This window comes from Podarcis muralis, chromosome 5 (assembly GCF_964188315.1).
Source record: "Podarcis muralis chromosome 5, rPodMur119.hap1.1, whole genome shotgun sequence".
In the NCBI taxonomy this organism is placed as follows: Eukaryota; Metazoa; Chordata; class Lepidosauria; order Squamata; family Lacertidae; genus Podarcis; species Podarcis muralis.
The window spans coordinates 8,352,680-8,376,297 of NC_135659.1; the positions used below are offsets into that span (position 1 = coordinate 8,352,680).

General features: G+C 43.1%; 1 protein-coding gene across 5 annotated transcripts in view; it reads left to right on the forward strand.

The window, feature by feature from the left end:
- The first annotated feature begins 3,463 nt into the window (after nt 1–3,463).
- Nucleotides 3,464–23,618, forward strand: part of TDRD5 (tudor domain containing 5) — a 37,369-nt gene continuing 17,214 nt past the window's right edge. For 4 of the 5 annotated variants that reach the window (XM_077928259.1, XM_028732385.2, XM_028732392.2 and 1 more), the window contains exons 1-9: nt 3,464–3,981; nt 6,283–6,521; nt 7,843–8,265; nt 10,721–10,920; nt 14,504–14,587; nt 15,279–15,335; nt 16,674–16,827; nt 18,960–19,111; nt 22,069–22,289. In XM_077928259.1, the coding sequence (XP_077784385.1) occupies nt 6,290–6,521; nt 7,843–8,265; nt 10,721–10,920; nt 14,504–14,587; nt 15,279–15,335; nt 16,674–16,827; nt 18,960–19,111; nt 22,069–22,289 (1,523 nt within the window). In that variant the 5' untranslated portion in view covers nt 3,464–3,981; nt 6,283–6,289. The remainder of the gene's footprint in view (nt 3,982–6,282; nt 6,522–7,842; nt 8,266–10,720; nt 10,921–14,503; nt 14,588–15,278; nt 15,336–16,673; nt 16,828–18,959; nt 19,112–22,068; nt 22,290–23,618) is intronic. The other variant, XM_028732387.2, reaches the window with a different exon arrangement.

The window sequence follows — 23,618 nt, forward strand, 5'->3', positions numbered from 1 at the left end:
TTTTTACCTGCTCTTCGCCATAAGGTCCCAGGGTGAGTTATGATAATAGAATCATTACATTAAAAAAATTAGTAAAACAGTTCAAAACCCAACAGCATAGATTAAACAAAAGAGGTGGGTCTCTCAAAACAAGACCTAAACTGCCAAATATGCTTCCACAGCCTTGAATCTGATCCATGATGAAATCATTTATTTTATATATGTGTTCAACTCTCCTTCAATACAATCAACATGGTGTTGGAAAGGCAGAACCCACAGAGTAGGTGGGGTGAACTGGAGGTGCAAGCACATTACCATTAGGAAAAATATATCAATTTTTCAGATTTTATGGGACATGAAGCAGTGTTAGAACAGTATGAATAGGGGACCACTAACCCAGGTGTCCTCCAGGTTGTTTTTTTTGGACTACCACTCTGATTAGCCAGCACCTGCTAACAGGGGCTGATGGAAGTTATAGTATAAAACAGCCAGAGAAAACCAGGTTGGAAAGGGTTGCTGAAGAGCAATCACAAGAGCAGTGTAGTCGTTGTTCTTGATGCAAATTATGGGTCCCAGATCTCATGTCAGGAATATAGCTAGCCCTCTGGTTTCAAGAGTTCCTTGAGGAACTGATAGTAAACCACGTGGAGAGGAAATAGTGTCCAACATTTCTCTCACTTGTGATATCTCAACTGTAGAATGCCCTCCTCTTTCAGATAAGAGCAGCACCAGCATTGATGGTCTTCCGATGCCAAATAAAAAATATAATAAAAAGGAGGTTTGCAGATTAGGGGTGCTTCTGCATCCTGCTCCGTCACTGGAGGCTCAGGTAGCTAGAAGTGGCTAGAAGTGCCTTTTAACAACTGTGGCTGGTTCAACAGCTATGGCTATTACTGGACTGGGAATGCCGTGCCACAATAGTTCATTTGCTGATTGCTTCAAGCCTGGATTACAGCAATGTGCTCTGTGTGGGGCTTCTCTCGTGCTGGATCTGGAAACTGCAGCTAATGCAGAATGCTGCAGCACGATTGCTGACAGGAGTGAGGCCTCGACAGCACAAACACCTGGGCTCAGATACCTGCATTGTTTGCTGATATGTTACCAGGCCAGGTTCATTAGAATGAAAAGCCCTTAACAACTTGGGACCAGTTTACCTACGAGATCGTTTTACCCCACACGTGCCCACTTGACTGTTTTGATTGGCAAAAGCTGCACTATACAGGTGCCACATAATACCCATTCCGCATTCGATCATTTACCAGCACTGGCACTGTGGAACTTCCTGCCTATTGAGATCAAGCAGGTGCCTTCACTGTACTCTTTTTGATGCCTGCTAAAAACATTCTTGCCTATACATGCTTATCCAGATGCTTAGAAAATTGAGGTACCGTAATTTTAATCTGTGTTAGTATTTTAATTTTTGGATGTTTTGAAATAGGGTCAAATTTTTTTCTTGATTTTCTTGTTTTATATTTTTGAAAACCTCCTTGAGGCTTCCTACAACCAAACATCGTGCAGATTTTATGAAATAAATAAAAAAAAACCCATAAAAATATATCACAGCAGTTTACAACAACATAAAAACATAAAACCATGATATGTGGCTTTAGACTTGGGTGATGTAATTATGTTGTATTTACATGAAATAGTGCTCTTTTGTATTTTAATGCTTCTTGCTCTCGGATTGTGTGAAAAAAGAGTTATAAATAATTTAAATAAATTAAAATATTTCACTGATGAGACTAGGCACCCGGCTAAGACCCCAATCATTATTATAAGGATCACCGCCTCCCATTTTACGTCTTCCTGCTGTATTTGTTTACTCTTCAAGCTTTTGAAATTAGCACTGGCTTAGTAATAATCATCACGGTGCGTGCAGAAGAAAATGAATGGGGCTGCAGGAGGTAACCTTGTGTTATTTTTGCCCCCTCCTTGAATTCCTTTGTAATTAGAAATGTGTGCCACTCTGCTAAGTAAGCACAAGTGACTCGGCTTTTTAAAATCCCCTTGTGTAAGCAGTTTAGAAAAAGTAAAGAGTTCTACTCTTACAGGTGGTGGTGACTAAGCAATTTAAACAGCGAAGCAGTTGGCACTGAGCACTGTGCAGAGCGCAATGCTGAAGTGACGGCATGGCCACAAATATTGCACCTAGTCAAAATGAATGTTTTGACAAAATACAAAGGTCTCACCTGTGAGCCGCACAATGCCATGCCTGCCACACAAGCTTCCACGCCGCAGCACACAAAGCGTAACAGCACACACATTAACCATAGCTGTCAACTTTCAGATTTGAAAATAAGGGATCAGCAGCCTCGAAAATAAGGGATCAGCAGCCTCACCTGTCCCAGGGACAGTCTATGGGATATCTAACAATCCGGGATAGCAGCGGGAAATGGCGCTGGAATAAGGGAATTTCCTGCAAAAAAAGGGAAGGTTGACAGTTATGCACATTAACAGGGCTGTTGCTATGTCAGAAAGATGAATTGGTACACTTGGGTGCAAGCAGGGTCAGCAAACTTTTTCAGCACTGTCCCTCAGACCTTGTGGGGGGCCAGACTATATTTTGAAAAAATAAATAAATGAACGAATTCCTATGCCCCACAAATAACCCAGATGCATTTTAAAGAAAAGAACACATTCTACTCATGTAAAAACACCAGGCAGGCCCCACAAATAACCCAGAGATGCATTTTAAATACAGTGGTACCTCTGGTTACGTACTGAATTCGTTCTGGAGGTCCGTTCTTAACCTGAAACTGTTCTTAACCTGAAGCACCACTTTAGCTAATGGGGCCTCCTGCTGCTGCTGCGCCGCCGGAGCATGATTTCTGTTCTCATCCTGAAGCAAAGTTCTTAACCTGAAGCACTATTCCTGGGTTAGTGGAGTCTGTAACATGAAGCATATGTAACCTGAAGCGTATGTAACCCAAGGTACCACTGTAAAAGGACACATTTTACTCATGTAAAAACACTGATTCCTGGATCGTCCGCGGGCCGGATTTAGAAGGCGATTGGGCCGGATCTGGCCCTCGGGCCTTAGGTTGCCTACCCATGGAGGTAGGGATTACCAGAGAACAGAGCTGGTGTCTCTCTGTAGCTCTGCCTCTTGGTCTGCATAGCCTCATCCTGCCTTTGAAGCACATCCAAAGCATCCCTTGAAGAATTCTGGGCCGTGTAGTTTACACCTCACAGAGTTACAATTCCCACAACCCTTAACTACGTTGTCCAGAATTATCTGAGGGAAAGAATGCTTCACAGGCGCCATGGAATACTGAGAACTCATTTACTTTTGCAGCATAGCTGCAGTTCTCATGTTGTCAAAAGTTGCTGTGCTTCAAACTTTCCCATATTATTAATTATTATTATTATTATTATTATTATTATTATTATTATTATTACGTCATGCCCCTCACTCAAGACCCCAGCCCAGTTCACAAACACACTGACCAGTATCACCCCCAGGCCCGTTCCCTCCTTCCCCCCCGTTTCTCCTCAGGCCGGCCAGGGCGTCGCGTGGAGCGGCCGCCCGTGAGGCGATTCCCGCCACCCAGGGCTGGGAGCGGCCCTCCTTTCCCGCCCTCCTCTCTCGGCTCTGGTGTCGGTTTTTTGTTAGGGGGTGGGCTGTGCTCGTTTTATTTTAATTGTTATTTGAAAAAGGCGCGAGGAGACGTTGGGAAGAGGGAGGGAAGAAGAGGCCGCCGCCGCCGCCTTGAGGTCTGGCTCCTTGAGAAGCCTTTCAAAAGAGCGGCGCCTGCGAGAGGGCGGGCCTATCCTTGCGTGTTTGCGCGTGTGGAGGTACAAACACGGCCCGTATATAAATTCGGCTGGCCGTTAAGAGGGAGCGGGTTCAAACTGAGGGAGGGCCGGAGGGCGTCGGAGCAGTTTGGGTTCGGTCGGCGGGGCTCGTACGTCTGAACGCGCCCAGCCCCGTGTCAAGCGGTCGAGGGCGCGACCCTGCTGTCCGGGCGAGGGGCTTCCTCCTCCTACACGTGAAGGGAAGTGGTGAGGAGGGGGTCGCCGGCGTGCAGGTCCGAAGAGGGAGGGAGGGAGGGTCGTGATTTGGCTATTTATTGTTTCTAACTTGTTTTAGCCCTTGGGAAAGAGTGGGATGCAAGCTTGGTTGGGCGGCCTAGATTTCTTACACGAATATCCCTCCCTCAGATAACACGTGGAAGGTACAGGGTTGCATGGACAATATAGAATAATGCAGGTTTTTATGTTGTGTTGTCCTTGGTGTCTAGAGTCGTTGCATTAGAAGTGCTTTTGTGGAAGGGATTTTTCTGGTTTGATTTTAAGATGGCGTATTCATACCTGCTTGTTAATTAAACAAACATTCAGTCCCACCTTTTTTAAAATAAATAAAATAAAACAGCTTACAAGAATCATGTATGTCTAGGTTGAGGTGACAGGCTTGGTTGCAATGTTGTTGTTAGAGGGCAGGTGTGGCTTGTGGGAGCAGAGGCTTTGGGTATCCCCTTCCTGTAAAAAAAGGGGGAAAGGGTTTATTGGGCTTATGAAAGTTAACAGAAGATAACTTTCCAGGTTTATATTCAATCGCCGTTTCCCTCTGCTCCCAAACTCCCCCATGGGATAGTGAAAACTTAAAATTAGTCAAGCTTGCAAAAATCTATCATTTGCCCGATAATAAATGTTGGAAATGTAAAGAAACTGAAGGTACATTCTTTCACCTTTGGTGGACGTGCCCAAGGATTAAGGCTTTCTGGGAGATGATATATAATGAAATGAAAAAGGTATTTAAATATACCTTCCTGAAGAAACCAGAGGCCTTTCTCCTGGGCATGGTCGGCCAATCGGTGTCAAAGAAGGATAGAACTTTCTTTATGTACGCCACGACAGCAGCAAGAATACTTATTGCAAAGTATTGGAAGACACAAGATCTACCCACCCTGGAAGAATGGCAGATGAAGGTGATGGACTATATGGAACTGGCAGAAATGACCGGCAGAATCCGAGACCAGGGAAAAGAGTCGGCGGAAGAAGACTGGAAGAAATTCAAAGACTATCTACAGAAATATTGTAAAATTAATGAATGTTAGAATGATGTTGGATAAGAAGTTAAGTGGTTTTTAGCTATAATGCTATAAGGAATATGAAAAAATGGATTATTAACAGGTAAAAATTTAATGTTACACTATTTTAAGATTAAAGACTAGGATAAACAAAGAGGGAAAGGATTTGCTGAACTAACAAATTGAATTGGAATACAAAAAAGGGAGGTGTGAGGAGGTCCGGGAAACAAGCAAATGAAAGATAAGTAATGGAAAGATGGAATTGTTTTTAACTATTTTTATTTTGTATTTTTCTTTTTTCATTTTGTAATATTTTGAAAATCTTAATAAATATATTCTAAAAAAAGAAAAAGAAAACTTAAAATTGCACCAAGCCAAGGCTGATCCAAGATGTTTTGCTAGGGCCAGATGGCAACCCCTGCCTCATTCTATCTACAGAAACTAAATAGGTGGCACTTGACTTCCACACTGGCAGTAGGATAGCATCCTCCACTGCACCTAAGGCAACGTAATAGTTGAGGGTGGCTAGAACAGGTGGTGTAGTTGCACAGCTCTGTCTTCCCGCAGAGGGGAATGGCCAAGGGACATAGGAGGAGTAGCCAGGAGGCTGCTGCCTTAGGCGGTCGACTTTGCCTAGTGGTAGGGCTGGTCCTTTTTATAGTCCCTAAATCTTGATGCCGTTAGCTTAGAACCTTCAAAGTTCTTATATCCATTTATGGGTGCAATCTAGCAGAATCTCAGCACTTACTAAATTCAGCAGGTTTTAGTGGGGATTACATTTATCAGTTGTCCATGACAGAGCCCTAAAGTGTTTATGAATGACTGAATTGTGCACGTGATGCTTGCAAGTATTGCTTTTGGGGGAGTTTGTTAAAGAGAGATGAGATGAAAGATAAACCTTGTACCCAGTTTGCTCAGACTTTAACCGTAAGGGTTTGTTATAGTTGTGTGCTTCTGATGCACATGAGGCTCTGTGGTGGGGTACTAATCCCAATCCTGTCATTAAAAAAGAACTGATCAGGATATGCCCCACTCCCTTCTAAAAACCGTGCAAAGGTTATCATTGTAAAAACAAAGCAGCTCTTTCTGAGCACCTGTTTTTTCAGATCCCTCTGGGTTTCCAAGGCAAGCAGTATATCTTTTCCAGTTTGTGTACCTGTACTGTGTTCTCCCTTGTCCATCTCACAGTAACGTTATCTGGTGATTATTAAGCCGGTTATCACCAAAAGCAGTATTTCTTTGTCCTTTAACATTTCCTTTTCACCTCCCCCAGTGTCAACATGTCTGATCAAGAACGCCTGATGAACTCAATGAAGAAAGTAGTGAGGTCCCTGCTGACACCAGTCAAGGAAGGCCTCACCCCTATGGAGTTAAACAAAGAATACAAGTCTATGATAGGAGAACCACTTCCGTTTCGTGCCCTGGGTTACCATTCTGTCATGGAGCTGGTGATGGATATGCCAGATGTTGTTAGGATCTGCCCTAGTGGAAATGGCAATACTGTCCTCAGAGGTGGGTTTTGGATTAGTCGGCAAGAGCAGGGAATGCCAATAAATGGGGAATAATGTTTGGCAGGCATACAGGGAGTTTAGGCTGGGTGGTTCAAGAAAGAATGGAACTTGGCCAAAAAGTTGCCTATTGTAAATATGTCCTGTAGTTTGATTTTGAGGTCCCCCTGAACATAAAGCAGTCAAGGGCATTACCCTGCATTTCCCCGCAGAGTGCGGTTTGTTTTACAATAATGGCAATTCTTCTGCAGTATTGTCATGGTGACACATTCCCCAAACATGGTTTAAATATGAACCAGTTTTTAAACCTAAGAAGATGAAATCTGCATGTAAGAGTATTTTTTTAATGTCTTTATGTTGCAGGGTAGGGTTAAATCTCAGCGCCTAGGACTTGCCGATCGTATGGTCGGCGGTTCGAATCCCTGCGGCGGGGTGCGCTCCTGTCGTTCGGTCCCAGCGCCTGCCAACCTAGCAGTTCGAAAGCACCCTCGGGTGCAAGTAGATAAATAGGGACCGCTTACCAGCGGGAAGGTAAACGGCATTCTGTGTGCTGCGCTGGCTCGCCAGATGCAGCTTGTCACGCTGGCCACGTGACCCGGAAGTGTCTGCGGACAGCGCTGGCTCCCGGCCTATAGAGTGAGATGAGCGCACAACCCTAGAGTCTGGCAAGACTGGCCCGTACGGGCAGGGGTACCTTTACCTTTACTATGTTGCAGAGTATAATGCACTTAGACTTCACTCACAGGGTTAACAGAATTAAGCTATTCCCACAACAAATAGAAAGTACAGATTTGGACATAACGTAGCCCAAGACATCCAAAGTACTTTCAATTCTATGTATATAGCATATTTATTTGGTCATGCTTGATGTGTAATGTCTACCTAACAAGAGCCAGCACTCCAGGAGAGAGCACACCATGCGACATCTTCAACAGATTTTATGGTTGTGGGTGTTTCCCTTCACATACATGAATCACAAATACTGTAGGCTGGGGTGGGTGGGTGGTTGGGTTGCCTTGATGGTGGTAAGCAGGGAAGTAAGTATAGAAATGGAGGGTTGTACATGAGATTAAATAGAGAGGTATGGGAGCTCTAATAACTTAGGGAAAGGAAGATCTTCTGGTCTGAACAGCTGGGAAAATACCTATGCTTGCAGATCTACAAATATTGTGTACTAGTATTTTGATAACTAGCTGTATTTCTTTGGCAGTACCATTTGGTTGTAAGAGGATGGCAAGAAGAAGGGGGGGGGGAGGAGAGGAGAGAATTGTAGTAATTTTCTGTGTCAACATGCAACTTTAACCATATGGGCTTCTGTCTTTTAGCTATTCCAGATGAGTCCACTGAGTTGATTGCAAGCTTGGTTGCCAGACAGAAAAGCAAACCGAAGCCATATTTTTCCAGGGAAAAGCCAAATTTCTCTTTTCATGCCAGATCTTGCTCTGGCCTGCCTCAGCCCCCCCGAATTTCTCTGCCCCGGCGGGGTCGGGTTTCTCCTACTCTGCCAGCTGTGGTAAAAAGTGAACTGAAGGAACTGCTGAGATCTTCACCTGTCCTGCTTTCCGATTTTGACAAAGCCTTTAGTCGGCACTTTGGACGGAAGTTTGAATTTATGCGCTTTGGGTTCTTCTCTATGTTAGAAGTGCTGAATGCAGCTTCAGATATCATCACGGTTGTGCAGACAAGGGCAGGCTCCTTGTTGACTCTAAAGCCCTCCATTAAGAAAAATCCAGAAAAGCTGTCAGAGGGTAAGTTTATGTTTGCTTAAATTCAGCTCTAGGGGAAAATTGCTCTTACTTGGCACCTTCATTTAGTTGAGATTCCTGCATTGCAAGGGGTTTGACTAGCTGACCCTAGATGGCTCTACAACTCGTGTTTGCTTTACCCAATACTACCTTGCAGACTTATGGTTCCTGTCCACATTAAACATACAAACTCCTTCTGCCCCAACGTGTAGATAAGCGCCCCTCTCAAGAGGTATGGCTGGAAGAGGAATATAGGAACTTTGAGAAACCTATCTGTTACTGGAAAATGAGTAGTACTGGGTAGAGTTAATTCCCTTCTGAGAGCATGTGCTCTGTCCTGCTCTTTCTCAGAGAGCAGCCAAGCATGAGAGTGGGAGTAGAGGGGTGAAGCAAAGACGTTGGTGCACTTCAATTCAAATCATTAATCTTAGTGTGTACTATTCACGTAGAATTTTGCACCCAACTGCAGATTGCACACAGTTGTGGACAAAAATCTACAAATACATTATGTGCTCATTTCTATAGGTAGACAATTGATTTGTTTTTGTCCCAGGTGCCAGTAAATAGAGTAAACTTGGGAAAAGGTTGTGGTCTTAGGTTCAGAGAGCTTGGCTTTGTTACTGCAAAATTATGACCAAATTGCCAAATATTTTTCAGTAGCATTTGAAACTGAAAACCATAGTGAAATACCGTCATGGGGGCGGGGAGTACACCCTCTTTGAATTCCATGGTTTTACATATAAGGACATAGTAACAATCATCTGCTTCTTAGCAGGTCTTAAAATTAGGTAAATACAACCTCAGATGAACAACAACACATGACATATCACAACGTGTCATGATTTATTTAATAGAAATGAATCCAAAATGGAGAAGCCTTATGATTCAGTAGCTTGTAGAACAACTTTTAGCAGCAATAACTTGAAGTAATAGTTTTCTGTATGACTTTATCAGTTTCCCACATCGTTGTGGAGGAATTTTGACCCACTCTTTTTTACAACATTGCTTCAGTTCATTAAGGTTTGCTGGCATCTCTTTATGCACAGCTTACTAAAGGTATTGCTATAGCATTTCAATTGAGTTGAAGTCTGTACTTTGACTAGGCCATTTCAATACCTTGATTCTTTTTCAGCCATTCTCTTGTAGATTTGCAGGTGTGCTTGGGATCCTTGTCCTGTTGCAAGACCCAGTTTCAGCCAAGCTTCAGCTGTCGGGCAGATGGCCTCACATTTGACTCTAGAATACTTTGGTATACAGAAAAGTTCATGGTGATTCAATGATTGCAGGGTTCCCAGGTCTTGTGGTTGCAAAACAAGCTAAAACCATCAACCCTCCACATCTGTGCTTGACAACTGATATGAGGTGTTTGTGCTGATATGCTGTTTGGTTTTCGCCAAATGTGACGCTGTGCATTATGGCCAAAAATCTCCACTTTGGTACCGTCTGCCCAAGGGACATTGTTCCAGAGCTTTGTGCTTTGTTCAGATGCAACTTTGCAAACCTAAGCCGTGCTGCCGTATTCTTTTTATAGAGAAGAGGCTTTCCCCTGGCAACCCTTCCAAACAAAGCATGCTTGTTCTTTTTCTGATTGTACTGTTATGAACTTTAACATTTAACATGCCAAGGCCTGTAGATGTAACTCTGAGTTACTCGCAATCTTGAATGTTTTCCACTTTTGAATAATCTTTCTCACTGTGGAACGATGGAATTAAAATTGGTTGGATATGGCTTTATAACCCTTCCCAGTTTCATGGGCAGCAATTATTGCTGATGCCTTTCCTCATTGGCATTGTGTTATCTAGACCAGCAAACTGATAAAACTTCGGCTTTTGTAGAGGTGGGTGCACTTGCTGATGACCAATTAAGCAAGCGCATTTGATTAGCAGCACCTGTCTTTTACTTAGCCCCTTAAATCCTATGGAAGCAGTAAGTTTTTCACAAATAGCTTCCCCATTTTGGCTTTATTTTTGTTACATAAATCAAGGCATGTTGTAATATGACATCTGATGTTGTTCACCTGAGGTTGTATTTACCTAATTTTAAGACCTGCTAAGGAACAGATGACTGTCATTATGTCCTCATATGTACAACCACAGAATTCAAAGAAGGGTGTACTTTCTCTCCCCCCCCCCCATGACAGTAAGTATTCATGAAGGCTCTGCATTAAGCTCCTTCTTCCTTTCTGCTTTGTCAGTTAAGCAAAATGGTGATCCTTGTTCTAAGCCTTGTGCACTTGCGCTGATGAGTGAGTCATCTTGTATCTGCTCAAACATGCAAGTGATAAATGAAACAATACAATAAGGGGTTTTGTGCTGTGCTGTTGGCTTATATTGAGATTCCACTGCGCTTGTAGGTGTTCTTGGAAATGAGTGTGAGCCTTCCAGCATTGCCTACCTAGGGAAAACAGGAAACTGTCACGTGAAATCATGTCTGTAAACCCTTTCTTGGCTTTATTAAGGCAAAGCCGCGATTCCATCACATAAGACAAAGCAGACTTTGCCTACTACTCTGCCAGCACCCGCCGTGAAGAAATCTTCAACGCCTTCCCTGCCTATGGATAATCACAATCCATCTCCAAGCCAAGAATCTGATGCTTTAGTAGTAGAGTTGAAACCAGTGGAAACCCCATTAGCGAGAACTGATGAGAGGATGAAACAAGTAAGTAAGAGAAACATTGCACTCCAAAGGTGACTAAACTAAGGGAATATTTAATTAGTTATTATGAGAAAATGAGAATCCGTATGGACACATTTCATATTGTTTGGTGTCTTAATTAGTACACATCGTCCCTGTAGAAGGATTTTAAACCTAAGTTCTTAAAGATGAGAAAAGATCTGCTTTAAGCTGGGTGAGGACAGAGGTTGCCAGCCTTCTTTGTTGGGCCAGTGGGCATATTTGGAATCTGCCAGTCACAAAATGGCTGCCATGGGCACTTGACATAATTAGTGATGTTAAATTCTCGAGAATAATCTCGATTAATGAATTTAAAGCAGCTGTGTAGACGACACAGAATTTACAGTTTGTGGAGAATATTCTCCAGAGAATTTTCTAGCATCACCTCACATCACTAGGCATCAGTGGGGTGTGTCATGACAAAAATTAGCTGCCATATCTAAAAGAGAAAAAATGAAGGCCACAGAATAGTGCAGATGTGCCTCCCCCCCCGTCAGTGGGAATTGCTGCTGTACTTGCTGAAAGAGAGAAGCTCAGCTCCTCTTCTCACAGTTACCTCCCAGCATAATATGCTTCTGCAGCAAATGCAAACAGTTAATCAAAATGACTGTCAGAGCAAGGAAAATGTAAATAGGACGAAAGAGGAGTTTTCCAAAGGAACGCTCACTGAGTGCATAGACAGTTTGTTGATCTGGGTGCTTCCACACTAGACACTTGGTGTGGGAATGCCGTGCCTTTTTCACTCACTCTTTACTGGGCACACTTGTTACGCGGTCCTGTGGTTTTTCCGTATTTTTCAGACTGCAGAGGAAGATCAGAAAAACAGTGCAGTTTCTGTGGGTGTAGACAGCCTTGGTGCTTCTGTTCAGTTTATTTTGTTATTTTTTAAAAAGGGTTTTTGATGCGTGTAGTGACTTTCGGAAGATTACAGTAGTGCCATTCAACATCACTTTTCATCCAGACCTTTTTTTGTTAACCAGCTTTTAATTAGCACTGAAGAGCTTTGTGTAGGCATTTATATTAAAATATTAATATTACTAAAATAGATCTTTTTAATGAACAAATGTTCTAAAGCTGTAGCTATGCAATTTTTAAAAATGAACCCTGCTGCCTTTCTTGTCACCACTATTGTAACAATGCTTTTGCCCCCCCCCCTTCAATTTAAACACGTTTCCATACAAATGTTAAATTGCTTGTCGTTTTGGCATTTACTGAAGAGTACAATGGACAATCAAGTCTCAGAGAATGCTCTTAGTGTTAATTAATTTTTTTTTTGAAGGATCACTTAGACTTTTATTTTTATTTCTTTTTGCTGCTCAGACATATTAGACACTCCCAAACCACAGCTGCTGTGCTACATGCTCTGTGTGGGCAGAACATATAAGGATGTAGACACTGGAAACACACAGTGCCCCTGATAGTGTGGAGAGTTGATTGCTTTTCCATATTTAGCTCACTGCAATTATTAGCTCTAGCAGCTACCTTATGGAAGCAGGCTTGGAATTGTTATCTTGCGTTTCTATCAGTGAAAAAGTACTGCAAACTGCAGAGGTCTTTGAAAAAACAAGGCAGAAGACTTCTTGCCTGACTCAGTCAATGGGTGGGAGTTCAGTCGGCAGTTATTGCTGCAGTCCTGTCCACCTTACCCTATACAGTAGTACCTCGGGTTAAGTACTTAATTCGTTCCGGAGGTCCGTTCTTAACCTGAAACTGTTCTTAACCTGAAGCACCGCTTTAGCTAATGGGGCCTCCCGCTGCTGCCATGCCGCCGGAGCACGATTTCTGTTCTCATCCTGAAGCAAAGTTCTTAACCCGAGGTACTATTTCTGGGTTAGCGGAGTCTGTAACCTGAAGCGTCTGTAACCCGAGGTACCACTGTACCACTAAAAATGTAAGCTTGTGTCCAGTGAATTAAAAAAGTAGCAGCAGCAGCATGGACTACACTTACACTGGGGAAGATGCAGCGGTTTGGTGGTTGAGGGCACCTTATTACCTGCCCTTTACCCTAAGGTCCCAAGGCTGGTTGCATCATTACAATATTACAAACAGGTGAAAACAACTTAAAACCACAGAAATAATGTGGATCCTAAAAATATACAGTGGTGCCCTGCAAGACGAATGCCTCGCAAGACGGAAAACCCGCTAGACGAAAGGGCTTTCCGTTTTTGAGTTGCTTCGCAAGACGAATTTCCCTATGGGCTTGCTTCGCAAGACGAAAATGTCTTGCGAGTCTTGCCAATTTTTTTTCGCTCCCCCCCCTTTTTCTAAGCTGCTAATAGCCTTTTAGCAGCTCAGCCGCTAAGCCTTTAATAGCCGCTAAACCGCTAATAGCGCTAACCCGCTAAGCCGCTAATGGGTTGCTTCGCAAGATGAAAAAACCGCTAGACGAAGAGAATCGCGGAACGGATTCTTTTTGTCTTGCAAGGCACCACTGTACATCTCAGCTTTGGAAAGCCAGGGTAAAGCGGTGCATCTCAGCGTTCCCTAGAAGCCGTATAATGATGGTGCTAGATGCCCATCTGTGGGGAGGAAATTTCACAGCTCTGGCTGCCATGGAGAATGCCCTCTGCTGAACCACCTTCTCCCTCTCTCGCTTCTGAGGGCGATGGAGCAACTAAGAGTGACCCCTCTGCCAATCTTAGTACCTGAGATTCTGTAGGGAAGGAGGTGATCTTTCAGGTATTGGGACTGAATTGTTTAGGGCTTTAAACACTAATGTGAGCACCTTGAATTGGGCGCATACCTTTTTTCCCCCCTTTGGCTCCTGCAGAGGAGGACAGGGTTATCACTAAACAGAAGCTGTTGTTAAAAGCAGGTTCCTCTAACTTTCGGGTATTGGAAACTATTTTGTCCGATGATGTCATTCCTGCTATATAATTATACAATATTATGTATATTTTAGATGTAGGTGGGAGGTCAGGCTGTGTGAGAGTGAGCAGGAAGAAGAGGGCACCAAAGGCCGGGAAATGTAAAGACTCAACCCGCTGCTTTAAAAAAATGGAACTTATTTACAATATTTGTACCAATCCTATCATGTAATCTTGATATGTACAGTGGTGCCTCGCAAGATGAAATTAATTCGTTCCGCGAGTTTTTTTGCCTTGCGATTTTTTTCGTCTTGCGAAGCACGGTGTCGGGAGAGCTTTGGAAAAGCTTCAAAAATCACCAAAGTCTTTAAAAACCTCAAAAAAGGCTACCACACCGCGTTCTATGAGTTGCTCCTCAAAGTCAAGTCGCAACTGTATTAACGGTGTTAAGAAAAAGGAAACAAACTTGCAAGACGTTTCCGTCTTGCGAAGCAAGCCCATAGGGAAAATCGTCTTGTGAAGCAGCTCAAAAAACAAAAAACCCTTTCGTCTAGCGGGTTTTTTGTCTTGCGAGGCATTCGTCTTGCGAGGTACCACTGTAATCTACCATTAATATATCTGAAGTGATTGTTGCGTGGTGTTCAAAACTTTCAGTGTGAAGTTTCCAATGTAAATGCCACATTGATATGAATGGATGCCAATTTGTATTCACTAGCTTTTCCTCTCACTTTCTTCATATCTGTGGAATCTGTTTCTCAAAGCTAGAGAAGGAGATGCAGATAGCACTTTCCCAGAAAGGACCTGGAGGGACAATCAGCTCAGAACTGAAGGAAAAAATAAAAACTGTAAGTGTTCATAATTTAAGGAACTTAGGTTGATTGTTTTTTTTTAAAGGCATGTCATTAATTAAAACTATGCAAAGGAGCCTTTCCGGAGCCTTAGGCAAACATTCCCTGCCATGCTTCCCACCTTCTTTCCTGGTGTGAGGCATATGATGATTTGACCATTTGCCTGAGCTGGCAGACTGTCTTGTGCTTACTTTGCAAATCAGGATTGAAAACTAAGGAAGAATGTCTGAATTAATCATCTTAAAACCCAGCCTGTGTGCCCCTCTCCTTGACCTCTTATATTCCAGAAAACCTGGGCTGGATCCTAGACACATCAAAGAAGCGTTTCAGTGTAAAGCATTGTAAATTTAAACAGAAAACAGGTGGAGAAAAATAGGACTCCGCATCACCATCTGGTGGCACAATGTTATATCACACATACAACACATAAATCACTTTTTTTTAACCAGTGTAGCTGAGTCCTGGGTCCTTTAAAGAAAAAAATTGGGAAATTGTATTGCATGTAGCTGTGTATAGAAAATAAACTTTTGTGCCTGTATATTTTTATTTTGCAAATGTTTTCTTAGATGCAAGACAAGTGGCTAGTTGGGGGGTATTGTTGTAAATGTTTGTGTCATGCACAACATTCTTATCGGCTGTTTAGACTGCATGACAACTAATTGTTGACTTTATGTTGTTTGTAATTTAGATTGTAGCGCAGCATCCCGAAGGATTGCTTGTTTCTAAGTTACCTGGTGAATTTGAGGTATGTTTCCTCCTTTCAGAAGTTGCTTTTGCTTTTGTCCTTTTCTGTGTATGTTTCTACTGAAACAAATATTGGCGCCTGAGTCAGAGAGACAGCCAATAGCTCAGCATGCTAGACCACAGTTTGCTTGGGCTCGTTTCAGCTCATGCACACTCTTCTAAACCATGGTTCAGCACATTAGTGCACAATCTACACCCCTTGACTTAATATCATATAGCATTTGGTCTTTAGGAAGAAGGGAAGCGGGGGGTGGGCATAGCTGTCAACCGTCCCTTATTTGGTGGGAAAGTCCCTTATCCCAGTGCCGTGTCCCGCTGCTGTCCCTTATTGATGATGTCCCTTAAATTTCCCGGGTTTCAAAGGAAGCAGCTTCTCTCCCTCCCTCCCTGCTGGCCAGGAAGGAGGGAAGCTCCAACTGTGTTGCTTGGCTGCGTTGCTCACCCAATAAGGAGTCTTAAGAACGACTGGGGGGGTGGAGTTTGCATGCCTTGTGCCGATCAAATCGGCCGCGTTGCCTGGGGACTCGCCTTTGCTCAGTGCTTCCCAGCTAAGAGGTGACAGTGGTTTCCCTTGCTGCATCCCGTTTGCCGGGTTGCTGCGCCGTGGGAACAACCACTGGAGGCTTCGTTTGGCTGCTGGCTGGGCTTTTTGCCTTTGGCTCGGAGGGGCTCAGAAGTCGAACATACCTGTGCTTGGAAAATCCCTTATTCTGGCTGCTGATCCCTTATTTTCGAGGCTGCTGGTCCCTTATTTTCAAATCTGTAAGTTGACAGCTATTGGGGGGGGGGGGGAGTGATGGTTCTGCCCTTAAAAGGTTACCTCTAAGGGTATGTGGCCCTCAGCAGAAAAAGCATTGCCTGCTCCTGGTTTGGTTTTATTGTTGCCTCCCTGTAATCTTACTCTACTTTTGGGGTGGGATGAGGGAAGTTCTTCTAATTTTCCTTTTCTTTTGCTTAGTTAAACAAAAATCTCTGATTTGAATTTCAATTTAGTAGGCTAAAATATTGTTCAGCGTAGACCAAAAGTGAACAAAACAGACAAGAAATTTTACTGGGTTATATTCTCTGGGTGAAAATGGAGATACTTTCCAGTTTTTATGGACCAGATTCAAAGAGATTTCCTATGAAAAGTTCAAATTCAATATTTTCCCTTTTGTCCACCCCACTCGCTGCCCATTTCCTTCCTGACCATCACTTGAGCTAAATGTTTTGGAGAGCATTTTAGCTTCCAAAAAGTACCTATTTTTTATTGCTGTTAGTATAGCTATTGCAAGTCCAAAGGAAGAATATTGCAGGACGTCCTTTTTGCTTTGATTAATCAGATTTTCTTTATATCTAGCGACATTTTAAAGAAATACTGGCAGTAAAGGAACTAGGTTTCTTAAACCTGATGGAACTGGTTGGTGCCCTTAGTGATGTTCTCCATATTGAATGCAAAGAAGGGGAACAAGACTGGCGCATCTTTGACATTGAGTCACAGTGCTTAAGAGATGGTAAGTGGGCAACACTGCCTTTGCAGATACTTCCAAGGTGCAGGTTGGATTGGGCTCAAAAAAACAAACTGCTTAACCCATGCCATTCAATAAAGCAAGTTTGCATTTGGGTTGCAATAGACTATAATTCATACCAAAGGTGTGTTGATAGGCCCCTATTTTCCCCTTGGCACACAATATATTATCACATGCCGTCCCAATTTCCAAGTACAGTGGTACCTTGGGTTAAGAACTTAATTCATTCTGGAGGTCCGTTCTTAACCTGAAACTGTTCTTAACCTGAGGTACCACTTTAGCTAATGGGGCCTCCTGCTGCCGCCAGTGCCGGATTTCTGTTCTCATCCTGAAGCAAAGTTCTTAACCGGAGGTACCATTTCTGGGTTAGCGGAGTCTGTAACCTGAAGCGTCCGTAACCCGAGGTACCACTGTAGTGTGAGATTCCAGGTGCTTACCAAGGTTCAGTTTCCTTGGAATGAGGCACAGTGGAGATTGTGGTGTCTTTATAATATGAGATTTATTTACACATATATACAAAATGAGTCTAAGATGGCAGGATTCACAGCATTAACACCCCAATGAGCTTTTGCTTCTTCCAGAGCTGCAGCCTTAGATTCAAACAGAAATCAAACATCTCTCTGACTCTGGCTTCCTAGCCTGTTGCTTTTCACCTTCTGGCTTCTATCTCACATCACTTAACACTCTCCACTCTGCCTTTGTCCTTCCAGCTACCCACGAGTTGAGGAAGAGGCCTCCACCCATTTGCTGTATGGCACAGAGCCCCTTCCTTTGCTTCCCTTAATGGCCCATTACCCAGGCTATCGCCTCACCAGGAAGTTGCCAGTTGCTTGCGTGCACTCTTGTCTGATAAGGGTGCTTAAGGCGGGGGGTGGGGGGTGTCCCACTAATGTGCCAGTTGTTCAACTGGGGCACAAGCCTGAAAAAGTTGATGCCAGCTATGTAGAGGCTAGAAGTGGTGTGTGTGCATTCTGTGCCCCCTAGGAGCTGCTGCAAGTGCATGCTTTTGTCAATAAGGAATTAAACCACCAGCCGTTTGTCCGCCTTGGCTGAGTGTGCGCAGGATAATAGCGTCCTTACAAGTGGGATGATCTGCTCCAGAATATTTGGCAGGGGTGAAACAAAGGTGAACCATGGTTGCAGCTTGTAATTTTAGCCCTCAGAAAGGCTGGCAGATTGCACCTTGTTTTAATTTCCAGCTTTACAGATCCTTCCAAGGTGGATCCCAAGAAACATTAAACTATATTTTTACAAATTGCACTAAACAATATCAACATATCAAAGTTACCAAAGCAGAGAAGGGCTATAGCTCAGTGGTAGAGCATCTGTCTTGCAAGCAGGATCAGTCTCTGGCATCTCCAGGTAGGGTTGGGAAAGCCCCCCCCAAAAAAAATCCTAGAGAACCACAGTCAGTTGCAGTGTGGGCAGTACTGAGCTAGATGGGCCAAGTAGATGGACTCAATATATGGCAGCTTCCTATGTTTATATCAAGGCTCTTTTCACAGGTCGGGGGAATGTCCAGCTGAACAGGCTCTGAGATGGTCTTCAGATGCTTCCCTCCCTCTTCTTAGATCAAGCATACGCAAACTAGCCCCTCCAGATGTTTTGGGACTACAACTCCCATCATCCCTAGCTAACAGGGCCAGTGGTCAGGGATGGTAGTTTCAAAACATCTGGAGGGCCAAATTTGCCTAAGCCTGTCTTAGATCCTTCCTAATTTTCTGTGATGTGTGAAGATACATTAAGCATGCATGCTTAATAGACTAATTTTATTTTCGAATTTAACAACACCTTTGGGGGGGGGGGGAAATAGCAGCCAAGTAGGGGAAATTTTGAACAGAAAAGCAGGTCAGGACCCTGCCCTGATTCAGAATGGGAGCCTATTCCAACTGGGCACCTTGGTTGGTTTTTCCCAGGTGTGAAAATGGCAGATGAAGCATGTTTCTTTAAAACATAAAACTATTGTCACGTGTAGTTTGGCCTTGCCTCTGTGATGTATGATTCTTGAATGCAAACTTCCTCCTTTGGGCTTGAACTTTGGGAACTGCCAATTCAGACTTTTAGAAATGAAGGTTGTGTATCTGTCTTCTAAACATAAGTATCTGTTGTTCCTACAGATGAGCATTCAAGTGATAAGATTGCCCAGCCTGACTCTTTAGCACATGAAGAGACGCCAGATGTGCATGAGCTGCTCAGCTGGAATTTTCCTCTGGAGGAATCTAAGGCGCCAGATGTGAAACTTAGTGTAGTAACGAAGATGACGACATCGGTAGGCTGACATTGCCGTGCTATCATGGTTAAAAAGTAGTGTCATGTTTTACAACAGTCAGATAGATATCAAGAGACGACTAACACTGGATTGTATTTATTTTATTTTGAAATCAGTTGTTGTTTTTGTATATAATTTTTATAATTTTTTCTGTTTTACAATTTAACATACTCATTTTACATCCTTAAGATATCAGTGATGTGACTTCTTCTCTTTTTCCTGGTTCATTTTACATATCATAAATCCCTGCATATTTTACAAAAACTATACCTTTCAGTATTCCATTATTGCCTCCATCAACATTTACATTGTTGAATTTATCTTAATGCTGCCAGCGTTTTCAGCTGTACACAATTATTTCCCATATATTCAGTAAACATTTTCCAATCTTTTTTAAACGTATGCTTTTCTTATTCTATTATTATTTATGTTAACTCTGCAAGTTGTACATATTCTGTCAAGTTCCCATTCTTCTTTAGTTGGGAACTTGCTCGTTTTCCATTTTGGGGCTAACAAAACATGGGCCACAGCAGTGGCATACATAAATAACATTTTTTTGACATCTGGGAATTTCAGTCTGAATTATCCCCAACAGAAAGGACTCTGGTTTTTGGGGGAATGTACTTTTAAACATGTTTTTCAGTTCATTATGGATCATTTCCCAATATTATTTTACCCTTTTACAAGTCCCCCACATATGAAAGAAGGTTCCCTCCACCTCTTTGCATCTCCAGCATTTATCTGATTCAGTCTTCTACATCTTTGCAAGCCTACTTGGAGTTAAATATCATCTGTGAATCATTTTCAGGTTGTTCTTCTTCAAAGAATAACATGCTGTAAACTTCAAGTCACTTTTCCAAAGTTTTCCCCACAGTTCAAAATCTATATTGTGTCCTATATCTGTTGCCCAGTGTGCCATTGAGGCTTTAACAAGCTTTAGAATATTTTATTTTGAAATCACTTGTGGTCTCCCCCAAGGTTCCTTTCAAGGCGTTTTCTCCAGGAGGTCACTAGGTGAGTTACTCCAAGTCCAGATGTCCATTAAAATACCTGCTTCCACCTACTGGCTTATAGATCGCAGCAAGACACTCCCTTTATATCTTTACTCTAGTACACCCACACAAGAAACATGGATGAGATATACTAACCTTAGAATTCATCCAGATCAGAACATAACACATAAACATATATTAAGAAGCATAATATCCATAGTCACTAACGCAACTAATTTTTATCCTTTACCTCTAGGGCTGTAAATACCTGTTTTTACTCTCCCGTCTTGACGGTCAGAGCAATTTTTACATTGATTTCACTATTTTGAATTTTGTTAGCTAGGATATAAGGAACTGTACAAGTTCTGACTAAGTAGATTCAGGGGCTGTAGATTCATTTTCTTGAAGAGCAGCCTGCTCCCTTCCACTGCTGCATGGCAAACCCTGAAACTAAGGAGAGTTTGAAAAGCAGATTGCTGTGCCATGAGATGAAATACTTTTCAAAGAAGAAATTAAAAATTCTGCTTGGGAAGCCCAAGCCCAGGGGTCAGCAACCCGCGGCTCCGGAGCTGCATGTGGCTCTTTTACACCTTTGCCACGGCTCCAGGGCGGATACTAGTGAGGGGAGGAGGCGCATTGTGTGCCCTGACACTCCCCACTGTTTTAAATGTCGCAATGGTTTTGCGGCTCCCAGGTTTTTTTTCTTCGGTCCAAGTGGCTCTTTTTGTCTTAAAGGTTGCAGACCCCTGCCCAAGCCCCTTGTGTGGTTATCCATCTCTATAGATCTCAGCCGCTTCCTTATTTTAGTTTTTTTAAAATCATTCAATAGGAACTTGTAACAAATATTTATTAATTTATTAATTTTTTTATTCAAAGTTATAACAAGACATATTATCCAGCAACATATCCTTATTCCCCCCCCCCCCCCCATTTTTCCTGCCGCATCTCATTTGGAGTAGGACTTCTGAGAAGATCTCTAAATCTAGGTTGGGTAGGCATGTGTTGCGAGTAAGGATGGTTCAGGTACCCTGGTCCAAACTGCTCTTTAAAGGTCCAACACCTTCGATTGGGTCTGGGAATAGTCTGGGAGACAGTGAAGACGACAAAGCATTGGCGTGATACACTAATTTCGTACAATCTCAGTTAGCTTTCTCTCAACCAAATTCTGAAGTAACAGAAGTTTCCAGGCTGTATTCAGCCATAGCCCCACCCCCACAATTAGGATTTTTTCCTACCTCTGTCTCTCCTACCTTTAAAACAAAGAAATTCCTTCCAGTAGCACCTTAAAGACCAACTAAGTTAGTTCTTGGTATGAGCTTTCGTGTGCATGCACACTTCTTCAGATACACTGAAACAGTGTGCATGCACACGAAAGCTCATACCAAGAACTAACTTAGTTGGTCTTTAAGGTGCTACTGGAAGGAATTTCTTTGTTTTGACTATGGCAGACCAACATGGCTACCTATCTGTTACTGGAACTCTCCTACCTTTGTTTGTTTTTCAAAAATCTCTCTGGTTTGCATTTTAAAATTGTTTTATGAATGTTTATTTACATTGTGTTTATATTAGTTTGGTGATATTCCAAGCTGCTTTGCAGTGCTTTGGCCTGGGAAGATGGGATATAAGTATGTAAACACATAAGTAAGTGAGGAAAATGTGAGCGAGAGAGGCTTTGATGTTTCAGCAGAACCATGTCATAGAGGAATTATTCACTGAGGGTATGGAAAACCAGGAAGGGATGTAATGGAGTTAGGGCTGTCTGTGTGGCACTTTTTGTTGCATGTTAGGGCATCCAGACTCATTGCTGTTGGGATGGAGACTTGGAAGACTAGGAAAGCGTTTTGGATTCCCGTGTAGTCAGGTACCTGGGATTTTCCAGCCCTGGAAATCTCTTGAGTGGTCCGGATGAATCTGTTGTACTGCTTGGATCAGAATGACTTTCTTTTACTTTCCTTATGTTTGCAGCACCTGGGAATGGAGGATACGCACATTATTCAAGAGATCATGGAAAATGAAATCCCGCCAGATGCCGTCCAGGACAGAAGTCTTTACAGCCTTCCCCAGCTGGACACCAGTGCTTTAGTGGGACTATTTGTGGAATACATTGTCTCTCCTTCGCAATTCTACGTCCGACTCTACAGTGCAGAAACGTCAGTGAAGTTAGAAAACATGATGTTGGAAATGAGGTGAGGGGGAACTTACCCATTTCGGTCTGGGCTTTTCGTTGTATATGAGCTAGGATTGCAGAGAGAAAAGGGAACCCAGTTTGGTATTGGGTGTTCTTGTGGTCTGTCAAAGGTAAAAGGTAAAGGTACCCCTGCCCGTACGGGCCAGTCTTGACAGACTCTAGGGTTGTGCGCCCATCTCACTCAAGAGGCCGGGGGCCAGCGCTGTCCGGAGACACTTCCGGGTCACGTGGCCAGCGTGACAAAGCTGCATCTGGCGAGCCAGCGCAGCACACGGAAACGCCGTTTACCTTCCCGCTAGTAAGCGGTCCCTATTTATCTACTTGCACCCGGGGGTGCTTTCGAACTGCTAGGTTGGCAGGCGCTGGGACCGAGCAACGGGAGCGCACCCCGCCGCGGGGATTCGAACCGCCGACCTTTCGATCGGCAAGCCCTAGGCGCTGAGGCTTTTACCCACAGCGCCACCCGCGTCCCTGTCAAAACTCATGTGCAAAAACTTTACCCTGTTTCTTGGGAAGGGTATTCTTTGATGTATACACTTCAGTGTGCATGGTTTTACTATTTTATTTTATTGAAGCAGCACGATAATCAACCGAACAGAAAACCCTTCTAAACATCAAAATAGGTCTGAACAAACAAATGGGGTTTTAGCAGATGTTTAAAGCATCCAACCAATGAAACTTCCCATATCTCTTTGGGTCGGTGCCATCTTGTCAATCCCCTACAAAAGCCTGGGTGAACAGGTGCATTTTCAGCTGCCACCCAAGCAGTCTGTGTAATCAGAGGGAGAGTCAGCAGTGTTCACCTATCCTCCAGTTGTCCTCATTGCTCTGCACACTCAGGCAGGGAAGAGGAGGGACAAAGTCAGTGCAGTGCAAACACGCTAGTGTTTTCACTACGGCCTCCTTGCCCCTTTACCTATCTGCCAGAGTGCAACAGTGACACAACTCCGGTGAAATTAACAAAAATGTATAAGACATGTAATAAGTGCTGGAAATGTAAAAATAAAGAAGGTTCTTTTTATCATATGTGGTGGGAATGTAAGAAAGTGAAAGGCTTCTGGGAAAGGATGAATGAATTGAAGAAGATTCTAAAATATACATTTATAAAGAAACCTGAAGCCTTTCTGTTAGGAATACTAGGAAATGAGATAAAGAGAAAGGACTGTAAATTTTTCCAATATGCAGTGACTGCAGCAAGAGTGCTACTGGCTCAGAAATGGAAACAACAGGAAATACCGACAGTGGAAGAATGGAGAATGAAACTGTTAGACTATGCTGAGTTGGATAAATTGACTGGGAAAATTAGATACCTAAGAGACCAAAGGTT